Source organism: Acipenser ruthenus, chromosome 25 (assembly GCF_902713425.1).
Source record: "Acipenser ruthenus chromosome 25, fAciRut3.2 maternal haplotype, whole genome shotgun sequence".
NCBI classification, from domain to species: domain Eukaryota; kingdom Metazoa; phylum Chordata; class Actinopteri; order Acipenseriformes; family Acipenseridae; genus Acipenser; species Acipenser ruthenus.
In genome coordinates, this window is record NC_081213.1 from 8,741,353 (window position 1) to 8,764,574 (window position 23,222).

General features: G+C 43.5%; 1 protein-coding gene across 1 annotated transcript; it reads right to left on the reverse strand.

Moving 5' to 3' along the window:
• Nucleotides 1-347: 347 nt before the first annotated feature.
• Nucleotides 348-2,860, reverse strand: LOC131701610 (basic proline-rich protein-like). Its single transcript, XM_059000488.1, has 2 exons — nucleotides 911-2,860; nucleotides 348-791 (listed from the first exon to the last, which is right to left on the reverse strand). The coding sequence occupies exons 1-2, from the start codon at nucleotides 2,355-2,357 to the stop codon at nucleotides 484-486; spliced, it is 1,755 nt and encodes a 584-aa protein (XP_058856471.1). The 5' UTR covers nucleotides 2,358-2,860; the 3' UTR covers nucleotides 348-483.
• Nucleotides 2,861-23,222: the final 20,362 nt, after the last annotated feature.

Sequence of the window (23,222 nt, forward strand, 5' to 3'; positions counted from 1 at the left end):
AGCCACAGTATTTCCTGCCGCGAAAGTGCGGCTGGGGGAGCTGGTCTCCTGACCTCCCCCCTCCTCTTCACGGCCAGCAGTTCCCCTCCGTGGGGCTCTGACCACATGATCTCCGGCCGCGAAAGTGCGGCTGGGGGAGCTGGTCTCCTGACCTTCCCCTTCCTCTTCATGGCCAGCAGTTCCCCTCCGTGGGGCTCTGACCACATGATCTCCAGCCGCGAAAGTGCGGCTGGGGGAGCTGGTCTCCTGACCTCCCCCCTCCTCTTCACGGCCAGCAGTTCCCCTCCGTGGGGCTCTGACCACCCAAACTCCTGCCGCGAAAGTGCGGCTGGGGGAGCTGGTCTCCTGACCTCCCCCCTCCTCTTCACGGCCAGCAGTTCCCCTCCGTGGGGCTCTGACCACATGATCTCCAGCCGCGAAAGTGCGGCTGGGGGAGCTGGTCTCCTGACCTCCCCCCCTTTCTTCATTTCTGGCAGCTCCCTTTCATGGAGCTCCGGCCATCGTGTAGCGACCCCAGGCGAAGCAGGATCCCTGGCGACCCCAGGTGAAGCCGGACCCTCGACGACCCCAGGCGAAGCAGGATCCCTGGCGACCCCAGGCGACGGCAGCAGCAGCGGACCCTCGGAAGGCGACGGCAGCAGCAGCGGACCCTCGGAAGGCGACGGCAGCAGCAGCGGACCCTCGGAAGGCGACGGCAGCCGCAGCGGACCCTCGGAAGGCGAACTCGGGAGGGGAGCCCCTGGCCATGGAGGCGGCAGCGGGAGCTCCACTTCTCCCTCGTACCCTGTGTCCTGTGGAGAACAAAAGGCAGCCCCAGGCGATGCAGAACAGCCATCCCCAGGCAATGGCAATGGTGGGAGGGGAAAGCAGTCCTCCCACAGCGGCTGAGACGGAACCAGCAGGTATTTACCCTCTGCTGGTGGAGCTGGGAGTGGCAAGCAGTCCTCCCACGGCGGCTGAGGCGGAACCAGCAGGTATTCACCCTCTGCTGGTGGAGGTGGGAGGGGCAAGCAGTCCTCCCACGACGGTTGAGGCAGAACCAGCAGGCATTCACCCTCTGCTGGTGGAGGTGGGAGGGGCAAGCAGTCCTCCCACGACGGTTGAGGCAGAACCAGCAGGCATTCATCCTCTGCTGGTGGAGGTGGGAGGGGCAAGCAGTCCTCCCACGACGGTGGAGGCGGAACCAGCAGGCATTCACCCTCTGCTGGTGGAGGTGGGAGGGGCAAGCAGTCCTCCCACGGCGGTTGAGGCAGAACCAGCAGGCATTCACCCTCTGCTGGTGGAGGTGGGAGGGGCAAGCAGTCCTCCCACGACGGTGGAGGCGGAACCAGCAGGCATTCACCCTCTGCTGGTGGAGGTGGGAGGGGCAAGCAGTCCTCCCACGACGGTGGAGGCGGCGGAGGCAGAGGCAGCTCTTGCTGCTCTGCTCCTGGTGATGGTGGAGACAGAAGCAGCTCCTGCTGCTCTGCTCCTGGTGGTGGTGGAGACAGAGGCAGCTCCTGCTGCTCTGCTCCTGGTGGTGGTGGAGGCAGAGGCGATGGGGCGGATGCTGGCCACTCAGAGGGAGGCTGTGGCGGTGCTGGCTCCCTCTGCTGTGGCGGCTGGGCTGGTGTGTGCCGTGCTCCCTTCAGCAGCATAAATAGAGGCTGCTGGGGAACACCAGCATCCTGCCCTTCTCCCCCCCAGAAAAATTCAGGGGGTTGAGCCTGTAACTCCTCCCCTTCTGGCTCTTGGGACTGCAGCTTGGGTCCTAGGGCTGTGGAAGCCCCGACTTCCCTCTCTTCGGGCCGTGGACACACCGACTCCTCCCTTTTGGGCTGTGGACGCACCGACTCCTCCCTTTTGGGCTGTGGATGCACCGACTCCCCCCTCTTGGGCTTAGGACGTTCGGGCTCCTCCCACTCAGGCGCAGGACGTTCGGGCTCCTCCCACTCAGGCGCAGGACGTTCGGGCTCCTCCCACTCAGGCGCAGGACGTGCGGGCTTCTTTGCCTTCTTAGCACCGCCCCTCCTTCCCTTCTTCGGGACCAGCAGTTCCACCTCCTGCCATGGAGGGGGTTGGTCGGGTGCTTTGTGCCCGACCTTGCCGACGGCAAAGCACCACTCCTCCCCTTTGAGGCAGGTGAGGCAGGTTTCCTGATCCACCTGCGGCGATGGTATGGCCTTCAGGTGGATCCACTCCTCCGCAGTCTCCACCTCACCTCGATCAAAGGCCTGCACAAAGAGGGGGTCTTCATATGGGCACACCTCAGGGAGGTGCCCATACTCCAGGCAGGCGAGGCACCATGTAGCCCCTCCTTCCTTCAACTCCCTCTGATGCGCATGCCACCTCTCCATATAGGCGTCCACTTCATCCATTTTTTTTTTTTTTTTTTTTTTTTTTTCAAACACAAAAAACACTATTTGAAAAAACGAACACGAAAAAAACTTCCTTTGCTGTTCCTGGTCCGGCTGTTGGAGGCGTTGTTTGTCCCACGCAGGACACCATATGTGGCAGTCTGGCTCGCAGTGGTGATGTGGATGACGTCACGGACCAGGAAGTAACTCAAACCAAAACAGTGGATGGGCGGTTGAAGCTGAGTGCTGGTGCACTCAGCGTATTTAATAAACAGAACAAAAACAAAAGATTTAACAAAACACCAAACCAAAGGGCACGAGGGCCGAACGAATAAACAAACAAGTAAGTTTCGTGCTGGATACTCCAGCACGTTTTAGCAATTGTTTTCTTCCTCTCTCTCTCCCGTTCTCCACTCTCGAACACTCCACACCCCGAGTGCATAGTGCTGCTGGTTTATATACTCTGGCCGAGGGATTTAACTAGTTGGTAATTATCTTATTATCCCCCGGCCAGAGTCTGCACGTGTTTGGTAAGGATGCATGACTGTCAGCTAGTTAAATAATCAGTAGCTGATCAGCCATGCATCCTCACGAGGTTTTTAAATATAATAACAAAAGACGCGGCGCTTTTACCCGCGCCGCAAACAAAAATACAAATAATAATAAATAGGGGCGGGACACTCCGCCACAGACAGTTATGATTTCACCAAACACCGACAGCAAGAGACCTAAATACAAACTTTATGAATTTGTCACAGTCCGACAAGTTGTAAAATACAAAGTTAATCAAAGGTTTATTAAAATTCTATTTTTACATTACTCTCTGAATCTTTCTTTACTGTCTATAAACTTCTGAAAAGAGATCTGGAGTCAATCTTTGTTTAAACGGGTGTAATTTACTGTGAAAAATACATGTGGCCTCTGTGTTATATGGGTTCACCCTGAGTACGTCATACATTAAACACATTCCTGACAGTAATTACAGCACTTGAATACCCCCATAATTTGCCTATTGTACTAGTCAATATTTATTTCATAAGTTATTTTGGTAACACTTTACATTAAGTGTCTCTAATTACTGTGTATTTACATAGTAGTTACATGGTAAATACATGTGTACTTACATATCATTGCAATATTATTATGCATAGCTACAATGTACTTAAATTGCAATTAATATAAAATAGTAAGAGACAAGGAATGGCAAAATGCATGAGACTTAGAAGTTGTTTAAGATGCTTAATTAACACACAAAGTGGTCTAACATTTTACACGTGAGTGCCTAGTGTTTTTATATCACTGATTTCTGAAATTCCCACACCCTGAGGTTTTTTAAAGTAGGCTGGTATATAAAGGATATAAATGACAAATCCTGAGGTGTTATAGTAAATGTGCACAGTACTGTATATAATTCCACATTCCACAATCTTGGTGCATATGCCCTGCAATATGCCCTGTCACCCCTTGAATGTAGCCTTGTTTTGGGAATAATTAAAAGGAATTAAAATCCCGTGAAGGAATATAATTTTGTACCAAATAGTTTATACAGCATGGAGCCAATCTGCTTACTGCCTTATAGGTCATCAGCAGAATTTTTAAATCAATCCTAAACTTGACAGGCAGCCAATGCAAGGACGCCAAAACAGGAGTTACATGCTTGCAGGATTTAGATTTCATTAAAACCCGAGAAACAGAATTCTGAACATACTGCTGAGAACTCTCTTAGAGACCCCAACAAGCAGAGCACTGCAGTGATCAAGTCTGGAAGAGACAGGCATGCACTAACTTGTCAGCATCAGACAAAGACAGAACAGAACATAATCGGGCAATATTACGTATATGGCAAAGATATACTATGAAGGCAAGACCAGACAAGAGCCCTTCCTGAGTGCTTGCTGAACCTACCTTATGCCATATTCTTAAAATCCCATACTTGGTGAATTGTCTCAGATTCCACTCTTCGGCTGCAATATTACGACTGCCAACCTGGCTGCAGTACAATCTAAGGGGATATTAAACTAACAATTATCCATTAATACACCAGTTCTTTCAGAGACACTGTAATCGGCACACAGGTCTGGAGGCAAGTTCTTACAGCATTTCCATTTCCAACACAGCTACATGTATCAATCAGACTGGAAACTACCTAAAACTTTAAAGTCAGATGAAGATACTTGCAGCTGCCCACGGCTGTCTGTCTGTGTGCCCCAAAACATGCATTGCCAGCAAGCCTGAGCTCTGTGCGCTCTGGTTTTAAACATGCACGTCTGGGTAATAATTCCATTACAGTATCACGCATGTAATGCTTTCCATGGTAAACATTCCGAAGGGCTTCACTCTGTGCCGATATATTCACAAAGTCACATTCCAAAGCTCTGCACAATGAGAGCATTTTATAGAAACGTTTGTAAAGAAATACAGAAAAATACAAGTTATTCCACTGTAGGGTATTTATTCATTTCAAGAGAAAAGGGTAACAGTATACATTGTGTCTCTAATTACTGTGTGTTTAAATAGTTACTTAGCAATGTGTACTTACACATAATTGTGTACATTGTAACTATGCATAATAACATTGTAATTATGCGTAAGTACACATGTATTTACTATGTAGACACTTAATGGAAAGTGTTACCTGAGCTAACCTCCATAGAAAACAATGGAAAAGTAGTCTCGTCAGGGTAAAATGTGATCATAGTACTACATGAAATCAATACAGTACAGCAAACACTTAGTGAATAGAAAGCTACTTCTATTATAACAATGGAAATTCTAAAATTAATAGCAAAAGCAGCCGCAAATGTATTTAAGAGAAGGTGGTGGGTGAAATGGAAACTTTCTAACTAACCTGACGTACTGGTGGGTACACAACATGGGGCTAGATTCTCTAAGCCATTTACTACAAGTGGGCATTAGTGCGATTTTCTCAGATAGTAGAAAACACCCAATACAGTTACCAGCCCAGAGATAAACAACACAGACATGTCATTGAGTAGCTTGCGATCAATCCAAATGGTTAATTATTCCTTTTAGAAATGCAAATGTTTTCTTTTTCTTTCAGACAAACAATGCACTGATGATGATTTTGAGGAAATAGCTGAGAATTTAGCCCGTTGTCTCATCTGTGCTTTTATGGTCTCTGCAATATTAGGCATGCATAATGGCTGGATTTTGATTTCTTGCCCCGACTTACTTACTCAATATTGGGGTGCATAGATAACGGTCTCCTCTTAAAAAATGTGTAAAAGATTTTAATGAGCAATCTGTGAGTACAGTGGGACCCCAATATGAATGTACTACCACTGCATACTCAGGTATTAGTGAAGTGGACTCAGAACGCTCTTCTCTCTGCTCCACGCGGGATCATAATATTTCCATCAATATAGGGAAGGCAGCACACATGCCAATTAAGGAAGCTGACGTTGTCATAGTGATTCCAGCCTCATGTAAAACTGACATGATATAATCTATAGGCCAAACAAACTCGCTTGTTGTTTATGCATTAATCACTTTTCTTTTTACATTTTTGTGTAGAGATTAATTAAAATTTCAATTTTTATTTCAAACTATTTTGTCATTATATAAATGTTTTTTTTATTATTATTATTAGTGGTAAATGTTTACATCTTTATATACTACAGGAGTTTACAGCCTTATTATAAAGTTTCCACGAGACCCCTCCTTATAAACGGTTGCCATGGTATTTTTGCAATTTTACCATACTTTTCTCTTGGCTATACTATGTATTTACCATAGTTTACCCTGGTTGCCATGTTTATTAATATGCTATACCAGGGGTGCAACCTTACATTCTGGCACCAGTAGACATGTTTAATTTTTTTTCTCAGCAACCATAGATGCTGATAGTTTTTCATTGGGTCTGGACTACTCACATGACCATTGGCTTCCACAGCCATATGCACTTTGCACACTGTGCCTGCCGTTAGTTTGCAAAATTTCGGCTTCACAAGTGTGGACTCGCATGTAATGTTGTGTGATCGGTTGACAAGAAACAGACATTTTAGGCTTATAGAATTGCACAGTTTATTGGTAGTAATGAACAAACGGAAGCAGATAAGTGGTTGAAGCTTCAAAAAGAGCACAAATCTCCTTTCTGCTGATCCAGAAAGAATGTCAGAGGGGACAAAAACAGTCAAAGCACCGGCCCGTGTTTCTGGCACTAATGACAGTGGAGTTTTAAAAACAACAGTAAAAGCACCGGCCTGTGTTTCTGGCACTAATGGCAGTGGAGTTTTAAAAACAACAGTAAAAGCACCGGCCCGTGTTTCTGGCACTAATGGCAGTGGAGTTTTAAAAACAACAGTAAAAGCACCGGCCTGTGTTTCTGGCACTAATGGCAGTGGAGTTTTAAAAACAACAGTAAAAGCACCGGCCTGTGTTTCTGGCACTAATGGCAGTGGAGTTTTAAAAACAACAGTAAAAGCACCGGCCTGTGTTTCTGGCACTAATGGCAGTGGAGTTTTAAAAACAACAGTAAAAGCACCGGCCTGTGTTTCTGGCACTAATGGCAGTGGAGTTTTAAAAACAACAGTAAAAGCACCGGCCCGTGTTTCTGGCACTAATGGCAGTGGAGTTTTAAAAACAACAGTAAAAGCACCGGCCCGTGTTTCTGGCACTAATGGCAGTGGAGTTTTAAAAACAACAGTAAAAGCACCGGCCTGTGTTTCTGGCACTAATGACAATGGAGTTTTAAAAACAACAGTAAAAGCACCGGCCCGTGTTTCTGGCACTAATGGCAGTGGAGTTTTAAAAACAACAGTAAAAGCACCGGCCCGTGTTTCTGGCACTAATGGCAGTGGAGTTTTAAAAACAACAGTAAAAGCACCGGCCTGTGTTTCTGGCACTAATGGCAGTGGAGTTTTAAAAACAACAGTAAAAGCACCTGCCCGTGTTTCTGGCACTAATGGCAGTGGAGTTTTAAAAACAACAGTAAAAGCACCGGCCTGTGTTTCTGGCACTAATGGCAGTGGAGTTTTAAAAACAACAGTAAAAGCACCGGCCTGTGTTTCTGGCACTAATGGCAGTGGAGTTTTAAAAACAACAGTAAAAGCACCGGCCCGTGTTTCTGGCACTAATGGCAGTGGAGTTTTAAAAACAACAGTAAAAGCACCGGCCCGTGTTTCTGGCACTAATGGCAGTGGAGTTTTAAAAACAACAGTAAAAGCACCGGCCTGTGTTTCTGGCACTAATGACAATGGAGTTTTAAAAACAACAGTAAAAGCACCGGCCCGTGTTTCTGGCACTAATGGCAGTGGAGTTTTAAAAACAACAGTAAAAGCACCGGCCCGTGTTTCTGGCACTAATGGCAGTGGAGTTTTAAAAACAACAGTAAAAGCACCGGCCTGTGTTTCTGGCACTAATGGCAGTGGAGTTTTAAAAACAACAGTAAAAGCACCGGCCTGTGTTTCTGGCACTAATGGCAGTGGAGTTTTAAAAACAACAGTAAAAGCACCGGCCTGTGTTTCTGGCACTAATGGCAGTGGAGTTTTAAAAACAACAGTAAAAGCACCGGCCTGTGTTTCTGGCACTAATGGCAGTGGAGTTTTAAAAACAACAGTAAAAGCACCGGCCTGTGTTTCTGGCACTAATGGCAGTGGAGTTTTAAAAACAACAGTAAAAGCACCGGCCTGTGTTTCTGGCACTAATGACAATGGAGTTTTAAAAACAACAGTAAAAGCACCTGCCCGTGTTTCTGGCACTAATGGCAGTGGAGTTTTAAAAACAACAGTAAAAGCACCGGCCTGTGTTTCTGGCACTAATGGCAGTGGAGTTTTAAAAACAACAGTAAAAGCACCTGCCCGTGTTTCTGGCACTAATGGCAGTGGAGTTTTAAAAACAACAGTAAAAGCACCGGCCTGTGTTTCTGGCACTAATGGCAGTGGAGTTTTAAAAACAACAGTAAAAGCACCGGCCCGTGTTTCTGGCACTAGTGGAGTTTTAAGCGCCAAAAATACATTGGCGGTATTGAATGTTAGTTCTGCATGATCTGAATTCTGCTCCTCTTCCTGGATTGAACACGGTAAGTGCACATTTCAAGTTTAATTTGTATTTTAATTTTATCAGTGTCTTATATTAAAATTAATTATACATTTTCCTAATCATTAACACATAATTTCCCAGTTGTATTATTATTATTATTATTATTATTATTATTATTATTATTATTATTATTATTATTATTATTGTTATTATTATTATTATTATTACACCGTGTAACAATTTTTTTATTTTTTTTTTGGTTCCTGGGTAGTAAGTGTTACTTCCTAAATGCGTATGCCTCAAAAGTATAGAAAATGGCTATTATTCCCCACAAACTTTGCTTTTGTGACCAGGACAGTGATATTTTGAAATTTACCTATTTTCCAGAACATTCCAGATAGATTCAGTGCTGAGTAAACTTGGAGTAACTTCTAGAACTTTCTAGAACTTTCCAGTAATATAAATAGTAGTATAAATACAGGGGCCTTAAGCCCACCAGTTCAGTTTAGTTCCAGCTGCTTAAGTGGATACATATCTGCATTTTTCTGAGATGGCATCAAGGTCATAGGAGACTTAAAAATGGTGGCATTCCTGATGGGTCTCCAAGGCGGTTTTACCAAGCTTCCCTGCTATCTATGCCTTTGGGACAGCAGGGACACCAAGGCACACTACCACAGGCGGGACTGGGCACAGCGGACCGAGTTCTCTGTGGGGAGGAACAACGTCAAGTGGGAGCCACTGGTGGACCCCCGGAAGGTGCTGATGCCACCACTGCACATCAAATTGGGCCTTATGAAACAATTTGTCAGAGCTCTAGATAAGGAGTCGGCAGCCTTCAAGTACCTTCAAGACTTCTTCCCTAAGCTGTCTGAGGCAAAGGTCAAAGCCGGTGTCTTCGTTGGACCACAGATAAAGAAGATCCTGGAGTGCAATGAATTCCCCAAGAAGCTCACTAGTAAGGAGAAAGCGGCTTGGAACAGCTTTGTCGCAGTGGTTTGGGGCTTCCTGGGCAATCACAAGGCCGAAAACTAAGCAATTAGCAAATAACACTTACTACCCAGGAACAAAAGTTGTGTTACATAGTGTTATTATTATTAATGTTTTATTTTTTTATGCCACGCTTAGGGGGTGAGTAATGATTTCATTAGTTGTAGCGATTGCGAGAGTCATGATTAGAAATGGAACCAGCATTAAATATTAGTAAGCTAGTTTTTTCCTTCGTTTAAGTCTGTATTTCACATAGGTTTATTTGTAGCTTTTATTGTTGTTGTGGACTATTTGGCTGCTGTCAGTGTGGTTGCTGTTCTGTCTCAATGGCAGTGCGCTGTGTTTATTCATTTTTACAAAGGGAAACGCTGATGCGGTTTGATTGCAGTTTTCTAATGTGACAGTGTAGGTGCTGTGAAACTCAGGAAAGAACAAAAATGCAGCTCTCTGATTGGCTGAAACACTTTCCATCATGGTGATGCAGAGTCATTATCAGCATGAGAAGGGATGTTGGTGTGGTTCAGTTTTGTGTACCGTGTGAAATACTTCTGGGGACGCTCTGCGCACGACCCACCCACACTCATCTACAAAACACTCAAAATAAATTGAAGGGGGGGGTGATAATTTAGCGCCAGCAGGCTCTCTGGTGTTAGCTTTCTAAACTGTCTAGCACCGATTTTCAAAACGATTTGCACTCCTGTTTACCATACCTCACTATTCTTTACAATGCTTGCCTGTTCTGTACCATGCTTTCACTATGGTAACCTTTTATAGGGGCCCCCTAAGATAATTAACACTAGAACCGCTGGATTTTCAAACTACCTAGAACCGCCACGTAGGTCACTTTGACCCATACATTTTTAAACTGCTTCGTTATGAAAATGAAAGCCATACTATCGGATACAACTGAAAAGTTTTTTACATGAACATCATATCTAACATTTGCATTGCAGAAACACCATATTTAAATGGAAAATTCAACATAAAAAGGCTTTATTTTTAAAATAAGCACCTCTACAGCACTACTACACAGTGAAAAAATATAATGAAATATACATTTCAAAAGAAACGGGTATGTACATACAAAACTTAAAACCGAAATCATTGTTTCTAATACTACATTAAAAGAAAATATAACACTACTTCTGGTATGACGGCTGCATTGTACTCTATGGAGGAGCGTACGCGTCTGCCAGCTGACTGTGCCTGTATCCAGGAGCTGTGTTGTAAACACAGACGCAGTTCCATTGAACACTATTGTGTAAACACGTTTAAACTGCTACATACAAATCTGTAAAACCAAAATGTTTTTTTTTCTAAAAATAATATAAAAAAAGTATAACATACGTTTCATATTCGGCACTGTATGCATCTGAGTGCATCTTGCCATAGTCCAATCAAAATGACTACTTTCAAGATTAAATATTTCCTTCTGATATATTCCCAGTTGCATTTGTGGAACAAAACGAAGGAGTGTTGTCTCTCAGGTACATCGAAAAATAAGAAACTAGTCCACAATCATAGCAATCTCTGTCTCATAGTCAGTCTACAAACAAAGAAAGGCTTGAAATAAAAAATAAAAACACGTGTGCTAGGAGGAGGAGACATGTCTTGTTTGCTGCATTTACAAAAAATATATAATATCTTATGTTATATTAAAAAAAAGACATGTATTGTAATGCATGGGTCACTTTGACCAACGTGGCGGTTTTGGTAGACCTATTTATAACTTTAACATTTTTGTGATTCTGGATATCAAACGCCGTCAGGATATTTAGTTCATATATTTAGAAAAAGTCAAAAACGGACATACACATACGATTTACAACGGACGAGTAATTCACATTTTAAATGCAAAATGGGTCAAGTTATACAGCGCACGCTACTTATTAAGACAAAAGAGTTGACTTCACAGTGGAGGTGGCATCCTGTGCGTACAGACCGGGATATTGACAGTGTGTGTATATTGCAACACAAATCCTTAACGTTTTAAGAATTAGCCGTCAGTCGATTCTGCACAAAACTCGATCTTATTATATTAATAAATGATCAAAGACAATGTGACAGTTGTTAACTAAAACTAATTAATTTTTTTAAGGAATCTGGGGGTGGAACTATTCTCTCTCTTTTTATTCATTCTCTCTCCGCTTCACAATAACACCAAACACTCCCCTTGTCACTGGTCTTTAGCCCCAGTTAGTCCTGTGGTCCATGTCTGTCTCCCATAGGCTGTTCGACCGATGTGATACACAGCCCCTCCTACTCCAAGCATTCCTGCACTTCACAGACCTCACATACGTTACAATATTATCTTTTTTTTAAAAAATAATAAATTATTCAGGGTCCAGGGACCAGGTTCGTTATAATGAAGACCGTTATAGCGAGCATGTACTGTACTGTGTATTTACAGTTACTTATAATTACAATGTTATTATGCACAGTTACAATGTACTGAATGTGTATATTTTATTGCACGTTATATGTAAGTACACAAATGTACAAGAAAAGAATTAGGGTTAGGATTAGGGTTAATGTTATATCATGCAAAAAAAATTACACATTAAGTACATTGTAACAATGCATAATACAATTTAATTATGTGTATTTACTAAGAAATACTATTTTATTATTAATATTCATTCTCAACTTAAATTAAAATTGTGCAGTGTTATGTAATGAAAGGCGCTATATAAAATTGGTTGATTAAATATCTGTTTAATGAATGGCTTAGCAAACCTTTAGCTCTTTAGAATGCAATTTCATTACCTGCTGTCTGAAATGTGGATCCTGAAGTGCTTACCAGTGAGTGAAGTTTGGTCCAGACAGTCTGACACCTCCCACAGCAACTTGAGAAACATCCCACAGAACCATGCTCACAATGAGCTGCGACACAGGGAACTTACTCATACAAGCGACAAGGGAAAGTCCTGTGCTGACATGAAAAGCAACAAAATAAAATCAGCTTAATTAACCCTGTATCACGTGTCATACAATGCTCAGCCTCCTCTCTGTATTGTTATTTTTTAAATCCAGCCTCGCAAGCCAGAATGTTTCATATGCCGTACATTATGTGTTGCCGGACAGGGAAAAAAATTACAAGAAATGGAATCTAGTTACATAAATACAGTAGCTTTTCTAATTTAAAAAAAATGACAGGGTTAAACCTACGCTCATTTTTAATCACATTATTCTTCTCTGTTCTTTAGAATGGGAAACTGCTGCATACATAACATAGTCCAACATTGCATCCAGTAATTTGCACTACTGTAGATTGGGGTAGATTTTAACAATATAGCCATCTCACAAGTAGCAGTGGTATCCTAAAATGTTATCTAGAACTTGGTGGGGTATACATTTTACCCCACTCAGACCCCCTGCTCACTAGACATATTAGTATCCTCAGATACATACAAAGGATTTGAACGAGCACTCTGTTCCATAAGGGCAGTGGATACCCCAAAATGATCTACAGTACTACCAGTGAATAATGACTGGGTGGGGCATTTGTTCTTCATATAACTCTACAATGCATCACGAACCAGCATAAAGTTAAAAAAATCCAACTTAGTCGTTGTGCATTACAGCAAGTAAGAGCAGGGCAATGTAGCTGGTACCTTCTGACTTTGCATCAGGAATATCTGTTTAATGATATATAAAACAACTAACACGAAACAATAACATCTAAAGACATTTGATAAGAAGTCTTCATCAGTGAATCCAGGGTCTGATAAAGGGTGCTCGTTGAAGCTCTATCTAAGATCTTACAGTACGAGTAAGTATAGAGCAGCAGAGTCCAGGGAGTGGAACCAGGCTGTTGAAGAGAACACTACCAGGGGTGTGCCGAATTGTTAAAACACGTTCCTGTCACTCAAAAAGTGACCCGACAGTACTGAGATCAAATTTTATAGTGATTTTGAAGTCCACAGCTGTATTTTTCCAACAGGAAATAGGCAAGGCTAAAACCTAAAAAGTCACATATACTCGTTATGGATAGTTGCTTTTACTTGTTAGTCGGCACAACCTGATCGACTTCTATAACATAAGAAAGTTTACAAATGAGAGGAGGCCATTCAGCCCATCTTGCTCGTTTGGTTGTTAGTAGCTTATTGATCTCAGAATCTAATCAAGCAGCTTCCTGAAGGATCCCATGGTGTCAGCTTCAACAACATTACTGGGGAGTTTGTTCCAGAGCCTCACAATTATCTGTGTAAAAAAGTGCCTCCTATTTTCTGTTCTGAATTCCCCTTTTGCCAAGCAGGTGTAACATTTAATCCAGCATCTTATTTCGGCGCCAGCAAGAAGCGCCAGCAAACCGAAGAGCCTCAACAAAAGAGCCAGGAGTCTAGCTGTGGAAGTCTACAGGTAACCAGCGTCTGAAACAAGATAGGTAATTGATCCTGCTCCTAGTAATTTTTGAATTAACTATTTAAGTATCATTATCTGGTGTTTCTATTCTATTCTACTGCTCCTACTGTGCCTTTTGTCTTGCTTGTCCTGCTATGACTGTCTCTCACATCCCTGTTCTGTCCTCCCGTCCTCGTCCTCTGCCCTCCCTCCGCTGCTGCTCCTCCAACCCCTCTAACCTCATTTCTCTGCCTCCCCCCCCCCCCCCTCCCGCACACTCTCTGGTGCACTCTGGAACTGTCACTCTTCTGCTAACAAAGCTGATTTCATATCTGCCTTTGCCTCCCACCTCTCGCTCGATTTCCTTGCTCTCACTGAAACCTGGCTTTCCCCTGATAACACTGTTACTCCTGCTGCCCTGTCCTCTCTCTATGTCCTGTCCCATACCCCGCGTCTCACTGGACGGGGAGGTGGGACGGGTCTTCTCCTCTCTCCCTCCTTACTCTTTTCTGTCCCCTCCGATCTCACCTCACTCTCTGTCAATACCTTTGAATTTCATGCAGTCCAACTAACCTCTCCCTCTCAACTCCTGCTCATTGTTCTGTACCGCCCCCCTGGGCCTCTTACTCACTTCCTGGATGAACTCGACTATCTACTCTCCTCCCTCCCCTCTCTGTCTACCCCGACTGTCCTCTTGGGTGACTTCAACATCCATCTCTCCAACCCCAGCCACTCTGCTGGATTCCTCCCTCTCCTTCACTCCTTCGACTTCTGTCTCTCTCCGTCCCCTCCTACCCACAAAGCTGGCCGTCAACTGGACCTCACCTTCTCCAGGGTCTGCTGCCCCTCCACCCTCTCTGTCACCCCCCTGGACCTCTCTGATCACTATTTCATCTCTTTTTCTCTGTCTCTCCCCCCTCTCCCTGCTCCTCCTACCCCCACTGTCACCTCTCACTGTAACCTCCAATCTCTCTCCCCCTCTGTCCTTGCCTCCACTGCTCTCTCTCGCCTCCCTCCTATCGACTCCTTTTCACAACTCTCCGTAGACTCTGCTACCTCCACCCTCTTCTCCTCCCTCACCTCCTCCCTCGACTCCCTCTGTCCCCTCACCTCCCGACCTGCTCGCCCCTCCCCTCCCCATCCCTGGCTCTCCGCTCGGCAAGAATCACACTGCGATCTGCTGAAAAGAAATGGAAGAGAACCAAACTTCCTGCTGCCCTAGACCTTTACCGCACTCTCCTCTCCTCCTTCTCCTCTACTCTCTCCTGTGCTTATTTCCAATCTGTAATCCAAGCTTCCACTAACAACCCACGTAAACTATTCTCTACCTTCTCCTCCCTCCTAAACCCTCCCCCCCTCCTCCTCCCTCCTCTATCTCCCCTGATGACATTGCCTCCTTCTTAACTTCTAAAATCTCAGATATCCGCAAACTCTTTAACACCTCTCCCTCCCCCACACCCCCTCCTGCTCCAACCCCTACACCCACTACATCCCCTACTAACTCGCCCTCCTTCTCCACCTTCTTGCCCCTCTCAGACTCTGACCTCTCCTCTCTGCTCCAGGGTCACAAACCCACCACGTGTGCCTTGGACCCCCTCCCCACTCACCTCTTTCAAGCTGCTGCTCCTGCTCTACTCCCCTTCATCTCCTCCCTCCTCAACACCTCTCTACTTTCTGGTATCTTTCCCTCTGCCTTCAAAAAAGCCTCTATCACTCCCCTCCTCAAAAAACCTACCCTCGACCCCACCTCCCTCCAGAGCTACCATCCTGTCTCCCTCCTACCCTTCCTCTCCAAAACCCTCGAGCGGACTGTACACCGCCAGCTCTCTGCTTTCCTGTCCAACCACTCTCTGCTTGACCCTCTCCAATCTGGCTTCCGCTCTGCTCACTCTACTGAAACCGCCCTCCTGTCTGTCACCAACTCACTAAAGTGTGCCCGAGCTGCCTCTCTCTCCTCTGTCCTAATTCTCCTCGACCTCTCTGCTGCCTTTGACACTGTTGATCACTCTATTCTACTATCATCTCTTGCTGACCTGGGGATCTCTGGCACTGCTCTGGCCTGGTTCTCCTCCTACCTCTCCAACCGCACTTACCAGGTAACCTGGCGTGGAGCAACCTCCACACCTCACCCTCTCTTAACTGGAGTCCCCCAAGGGTCAGTCTTGGGTCCTCTCCTGTTACACCCGCTCCCTGGGCCACCTCATCGCATCCTATGGTTTCTCATACAATTTATATGCTGATGATGCTCAGATTTTCCTCTCCTTCCCCACCTCTGACTCCACCATCTCCTCCCGTATCTCTACCTGTCTGTCTGCTATTTCCTCCTGGATGCACTCGCATCACCTCAAACTCAACCTCTCTAAATCTGACCTCCTTTTCTTTCCCTCCTCCTCCCCCTCCTCTGATCTCTCTATCTCTGTTCCTCTGGAATCTACCACATTCTCTCCCTCTTCCTCCGCTAAGAACCTTGGAGTCACCCTGGACCCCTGCCTCTCTTATTCCCAGCACACCTCCACTCTGGCCTTGACCAGACTGCACCCAGCTACCTCCAGACTCTCATCTCTCCCTACACCCCCACTCGACCTCTCCGCTCCGCCTGCACTAGAAGACTGGCTCTACCTCCGCTACGCTCCCCTGCCTCCCGAGCCCGCTCCTTCTCCACCCTTGCTCCGCAGTGGTGGAACGACCTTCCTACAGATGTCAGGACTGCCCAGTCCCTGACCACATTCCGGCGCCTCCTTAAGACTCACCTCTTCAAACAGCACCTCTAGAACTCCTCTGTTTGTATCCTGGGACACTATCACCCTTCATTTAAATGTGCTTTATTTTGCTCTTATCTGCCCCCTATTTTACTGCATTTAATCCTGTACTTCAGAATACTGTAATCTGCCAAGTGTTTAACCTGTAGTACTTTGTATTTAATCATATCCTGATGTAACTATCACTATTATCTGCTGTATTATTGAATTGTGGTTTGTCACACTTGTACTTTGCTTGAACAAAAGTTATTGTATTTCTTGCTCTTATTGTATTACTTGTATTGTAACACTTGAAATGTATTTGCTTACGACTGTAAGTCGCCCTGGATAAGGGCGTCTGCTAAGAAATAAATAATAATAATAATAATAATAATAATAAAAAAGTGTCTAGTCTGACTGTTCATTTTCCAATACGAAAAACACATTTTGGTGAATGTGTATTCTATTCAAATTACATTTTTTATAGCAATTAATTAGCACATTTCTCACGCTCTCAGACATTTTTTCAGTCTTGCACCTCCAACAGAAATCTCATAATAGATGCAGATGTACTGAAAAATGTGAGTCATAGAGAACGAAATAGTTTGCTTACCACCATACTAACCAGTCAATACTTTTCCATTTTCCATGACTCATGTTTCTTCAATTTCTTTATTTGTATTATTATTATTATTTTACCCCAGGTGTTCTCCCCAGTTCAGAAACCACGCCTCCGCACCGCAGCAATTCCCACAACAGCTCGGGACGGTCGGTGTGCGTTTTCTGATCCCACGACCGAGCAAACTGTTTCTTTACACCCAGGAGCTCGGCAGGCTCCGGGAAGCCAGCCCTGCAGGTGTTGGCTTGAGCTCACTGGGGTCTGGCCAGTAGGGTCGGCTGCAGCAAGATGAGGAAAGCAGTCCCTGTGTCCCAAACACTTGGGAGCACAAGCGCCAATGCGACGCTCCTTTTGGAATCCCCTGGGAAGAGCCTGTGCTCCCAGGAATGTATGCCTCACCTTATACACCATGTGGCTGTGCCTCTACCAGCTGAGGCTTTAGGGAGCCCCTCGTTAACATCCATCAGAGAAGTGCAACATTAAAAAGCATACTAGAGGTTTTTTTTTGCGCATTACTTGCTTACCCATTATAGTCCTATCGGAAAATGTGAGTATTATTATTATTATATTATTACTACAGTACATGCTTAATACAGCTGACATCTCAGCAGACAGTGGGGTGGCAGGTGCAGACTGCTGTAAGCCACACTTAAGTTTGATCTTGAGGACTAGGTGATACTGTGAGAACAACATACTGTATTCCAGGACAGAAGGAGGACAAAGAGCAAAGCAGAAATAAAAACAACTTTGCAGGAATAGAAACAGCGGTGACACAGACCTCAGTGTGAGATCATTTGACATCCCTCCAGCTTTCTAAACTGAAAACAAGCAGCTCTCTATTTAAAGATATGACTCACATGTTTGCTTTTGTTTTAGTTTGCTTTTACACTCAGTGTGTGATATCTGTACACGGTCACCAGTATAACAAACAGAATTGGGTAAAAAACAAAAGATTTTTTGCATCTGTGAACTACAGTTGAGCATGCACATGACATTCATAACCCCCAGCTGCTGCAGGTAGTAGCAGGAGAGAGCCTGTTCAGACAGGGGCACCATTTCAGATTTTAATAGGAGGGGCAACTGTAATAATATATTATTATTATTATTATTATTATTATTATTATTATTATTATTATTATTATTATAATAAGTGTGGAGTAGTGGTTAGGGCTCTGGACTCTTGACCGGAGGGTCATGGGTTCAATCCTAGATGGGGGACACTGCTGCTGTACCCTTGAGCAAGGTACTTTACCTAGATTGCTCCAGTACAAACCCAACTGTATAAATGGGTAATTGTATGTAAAAATAATGTGTAAAAAAATATATAATTGTATGTAAAAATAATGTGATATGTTGTAACAATTGTAAGTCTCCCTGGCTAAGGGCGTATGCTAATAAATAAAAAATAAAAAAAATTATTATTATTATTATTATTTATTTCTTAGCAGACACCCTTATCCAGGGCGACTTACAATTGTTACAAGATATCACATTATTTTTACATACAATTACCCATTTAAACAGTTGGGTTTTTACTGGAGCAATCTAGGTAAAGTACCTTGCTCAAGGGTACAGCTGCAGTGTCCCCCACCTGGGATTGAACCATTTGGCAAAAACAACATAATTACTTAGACTGTCATTATGAATGTAATCGATAATTATTAAAGAAACTCTGAGGCGAATCTCAGTTATGATAATTTGGCAAATGTTTTCTTTCTATTCACGAGTGGGAAGTTAGCTTACCATACTTCATCAGTTTCTGTTTCTTTTTGAAGCAAACTTGAAGATGACATTGTTCTATGGGAAACTCCTTTGGTTTAATATCACTCTCAACTGACCAACATCATTCTCCATCCAACATCCCACCCTCAATCAACCTCACAATCCACAAATCCTCGTCCCACCAGAGTCTGTGCAATCCGCAGCTTGCCTGAGCCGAACCAAGCTACCATGGCAACGTGGCCTTCTGGAGTACGTGGTGCTTTTAACTGAATGCACTCAATGTCTTCTTATGCAGAATAAAACATAATGCAAAATACAGTTGGTTAAAGTGTTTTAATAAAGGAAACCTGACACAAACTCTGATAATAAACTTTGAGATACTTTCTGTGAAGCATTCATTAACACATTAGTTCAACTTTTGTGGCTTATTTTGTCACCAGAGCATCAGTAGAGTAAAATAATTTGCCAATGACACATATACTGTCGTTTTCACAAGTTTGTGACTTAGCAACTCAAGCCCACAGAAGCCATGCTAAAGCCAGGTTACATATCCATGTTTCAAATACAATATTGCATTTATGTTCTCTAAATGATATACACTACAAACCAGAAAGCTAACACGATTTCTGCTTTTGAATGAAGTCACCTTTCACATAGAGTTTAATAACAGAAGAACGTAGGAAATATGTTTCATGTATTTGAAAAGTACTATGAGGAATCTGGCTTTTTTGGCACTGCTCACAGCCAGGCACGTTAGCAGCAGGTTCTGTGAGTCAAGGGGAGTTTTTTAAGTGTAAAGTTGGCTTGTTTTCAAGTTAATAGTCATAGTTGTGTTTTTAAGTGACCAGATGGTCAGAATATGAACTGAAAAACACCTGTCCCAGGTGCATCTGCAGGCATGTTTGTGTTGGGGTTTTGCAGTTTAAAATGATTTAACCTTTTCACTGCCTGGCTAAGCAGAACATTTCCTCTCCCACTGTGCAATAGTAAAAGTGGCCACTTCACATTGTTCTATTAAAGTCATTGTAAAAGCATAACAATCTTCATATTATCTATATACATTAAAAATAACTTAGAATACCCATTAACGAAGGCATGTTTCAGCTGCTGCGTTCCAAAACACATTGCTACCTCGTTCATGACATTAACCGTACCATATTGAGTCTCTGCCGTGCTTTATTCTGAATATCGGCACAGTTCATGTCACCTGCTTTGAAAGATGATACCTGACGCAACTGCAAAGGCAATTCAAAATGGTGACATTACACCTATCTCAGCCATTTAACAGTATTCTCTTCATCAACCTTTTCCCTCTTTTCAATGACGTTCCCCATACTGTAACCCTGTAATACATTTCAGAATGTCTGTTACAAGACTATATCTTGAGTTTCAGAGACAATATCCAATCCTAATTGCTTACAAACAAGTATACAACACATTGCATTGTCAAAAAGATGATACTGAAAATGTGTTTCATACATTCATAAGGGTTATATTTGTTGTGATGCAGCAGATGCTGCAAAATAGCTTTAGATTACAACTTCCAAAACCCACGTGTATGTTACCAACATATATAGTTTTAACTATGAATGAATGTCGAGATCTCTTATCATTTGGTCTTTACAGTAAATAGAAGACTTCTTCTCAAAGGCGCTAACATGGAAAGAGTTACAGAGCAACATGCAGTGTTTACAGGAAATGCAGAACTTTACCTTTGGTGTATCCTGTGTTGTCTGTATTGTAGCAATACATATATTTGTATGTTTAACATACCTTTATTAACATGTCTGTGATGTCATTTCTACATAGTTAATGATAATCAGTGTAGTTGGCATGGCATCAGAAAGCCTATAATTACATCCACTGTTTGTTTTCAAACACACTTTCCCTTGACAAAGGTATGTTAAACATACCGAAACGTTGGGAAGTTGGCTCTTTCGAGCAAAACATTATTTTGTGTGAACCTTTTCCAAAGCACATGTTTTTCAAAATATAATACCCTCTAAATCATTGAAAACATGCCTCTCAACTTCTACTGAGAAGTATTAACAAGGAGAAAGAGAATTTCTGAAGTACACATGGCAGTGTATCCAGATCATGCTCACTCATGCATTTTGAAGAATGTACAGCAAAGGTAAAGTATTTTGTTTCCTGTAAACACTGCAGGGAGTTCTCTAACATCTTAGCTGCCAATACAACTATTACGAATGCAAGCATGTGGGGTCCCACTTAATAAAGACACTGCGGCATGCAGTGCAGGGAGAGCCATGTGGGGTCCCCAGTGTCTTATCTTGTAAAGGCACTGCTGCGTGGAGTCCAGGGAGAGCCGTGTGGGGTCCCCAGTGTCTCAACTGGTAAAGGCACTGCTGAGTGGTGCACAAACCAGTTTCTGAAATTGTTTTGTTAGCTGTAACCTTTTCAAATAGGCAAGGACACCCTCCTGTTTACTCACCCTGGGGATGAGGCACATGACTGCTGACAACAATAGAAACAGATACAAGTAAGAAAACTTGCTTTTTTACCAAATGAGGTGCTCAATAGAAACTGAAATTTGGGTGGAGGGATTTCATTTCAGGCAGCTAGCTGACATATTTGTAACCTGGTCACATTCAGAATTTGTTTTGGTTTTCCTGAAGCTCTTTTTCTTTTTAGTTGGCTTTTGTGTTGTTTACGTGCGCTCGTGGGAGCTGCAGTCCTTCGTTTAAAATGGTTTTGCTTTTTGGTGCTTCTTGTAAATTTAGTTTTCAGGAAATGTAAAGAACAATGGCACTGGCTAAAGTACAGACAGCCCCTTTTTTCTAACCAGTTTTGAATGATGTGCTCTCACCGCAGCAATCCCCACAACAGATTCCACTTTAAATATAGAAGAAAGCAGAAGCTGACACTGAAATCAGGCTGCAGTGGTACTCACAGGCCTGGTGCGCAGCATCTCAACCTGGGAAACGAGCGGGGCACGGTCCTGGCTCCCTGCTCTATCTTATCAGGCTGCATGGTGGAGCGCTAAGCCACAGCTATCACAGTCACGTCTTGAAGTTCCTCACAATCCGCTCTGAAAGCCCAAACCTCCTCACTATGTAATGCAGACTACCCAAGTGACCCGCATTTTCCTGGTCAGACCCACAAATTGACATTAAAACCCGCAGACCCGCGACAGTCACTGTACAACTCACAAAATAAACGTACATATAAGAGCACTGTTTGGGTGCTGTAAAAGAACTGAAGTTTGTCGTTATCAACAAAAGTCTGTATGTACACTCCCCATGGGTTCTTAATTCAAGTTGCAAATTATATAATTTAAAAATAACCAATGTTGTAGTTTTCTTTTTCTTTTAATGATTCAAAATGTAATTTTGATTATTTAGGACAGATTAATCATGGTCCTCATCTGCAGCAAATAGTCTGGACTAGCATTCCAGTTGATGACCTATGTAATGTAAAGTAGGTTTGAAGGTCATATTGTTGAATGATTTGATTGGAATGAGAAAGGCTGTCCAGTCTTGGAATTTAGGATTTTTCAGCAAGCTCAAATCAGCTCAGACAGTTATAGGCAGATGAAAAATGAAAATAACGCAATATTGGAGCAACAGAACCACTCCTAATAATTGCAGTGGGTTTTTGTTGTAAGAGAGATCGACGGTCTGTATGATTCCATTTCCAGTCCTCCACATTACTGGGAACTGTGCTCCCCTATGGTGTAGAAAGCTAACTTAGCAACACCCAATGCTTTGTCCTTGACTATAAGAAATGAACAGAAGTGCACACCGCTGCTTTCTGATTTAAAACAGCAACTAAGAATCCCAGTTTGTGTATCCATGTGGCAGGGCTGAGGCCTGCCCCTGTAAATACTATGTTTTGCTTTGGGGTTTCGAAATAAAATGTGGTTTTGGGTTGGGTTGTAAATAATAATGGGTTTAATTTCTTTAATTGGATGTCAGGGCTGGGAGGTTAGACCTCCCTGCTTGCCTAATTAAAAGGAATGTGCAGCAGGTGGCCTGGGGGAATTGAACAATTGACAATCAATTAACCCTGCTCACCTGCCTTTAAAAAGAGGCTGAAAAGACAGTTTCTTTGTTCTTCGTGGTGTTGTGTTGTGTTGTGTTGTGTTGTGTTGTGTTGTGTTGTGTTGTGTTGTGTTGTGTTGTGTTGTGTTGTGTTGTGTTGTGTTGTGTTGTGTTGTGTTGTGCAGTGCACAGCCTGGAGGGGAAGGAGGAATACCCTCATAACTGCGTGTGGAACCAGGGTGAGCTTCAGCATGATCCCTGTGTGGTTAACCAGGATCATGAACTTTATGGTAGAGATTATTTTAGGGGATTTTTAATCCTATCACAGTTTATTTAGTTTGTTAGGAAGAAGGTTCCTGGTGCTGGACCTCCCTGTTTAGTGGGAGTAGTGCACGGCCTGAGCTTGGCCAGCTTTTATTTCTTAGCTGTCTTTGAACTGTGTTTTGTTTTTCATTTTTGTTATTCATGTACTGCC

Excerpts from the sequence above, each read along its gene's own strand:
- LOC131701610 (XM_059000488.1), bottom strand. The coding sequence starts at position 2,357 with ATGGATGAAGTGGACGCCTATATGGAGAGGTGGCATGCGCATCAGAGG. Across the intron at positions 792-910 it reads CCCAGCTCCACCAGCAGAGG|GACACAGGGTACGAGGGAGA; the intron begins GTAAATACCTGC and ends TGTTCTCCACAG.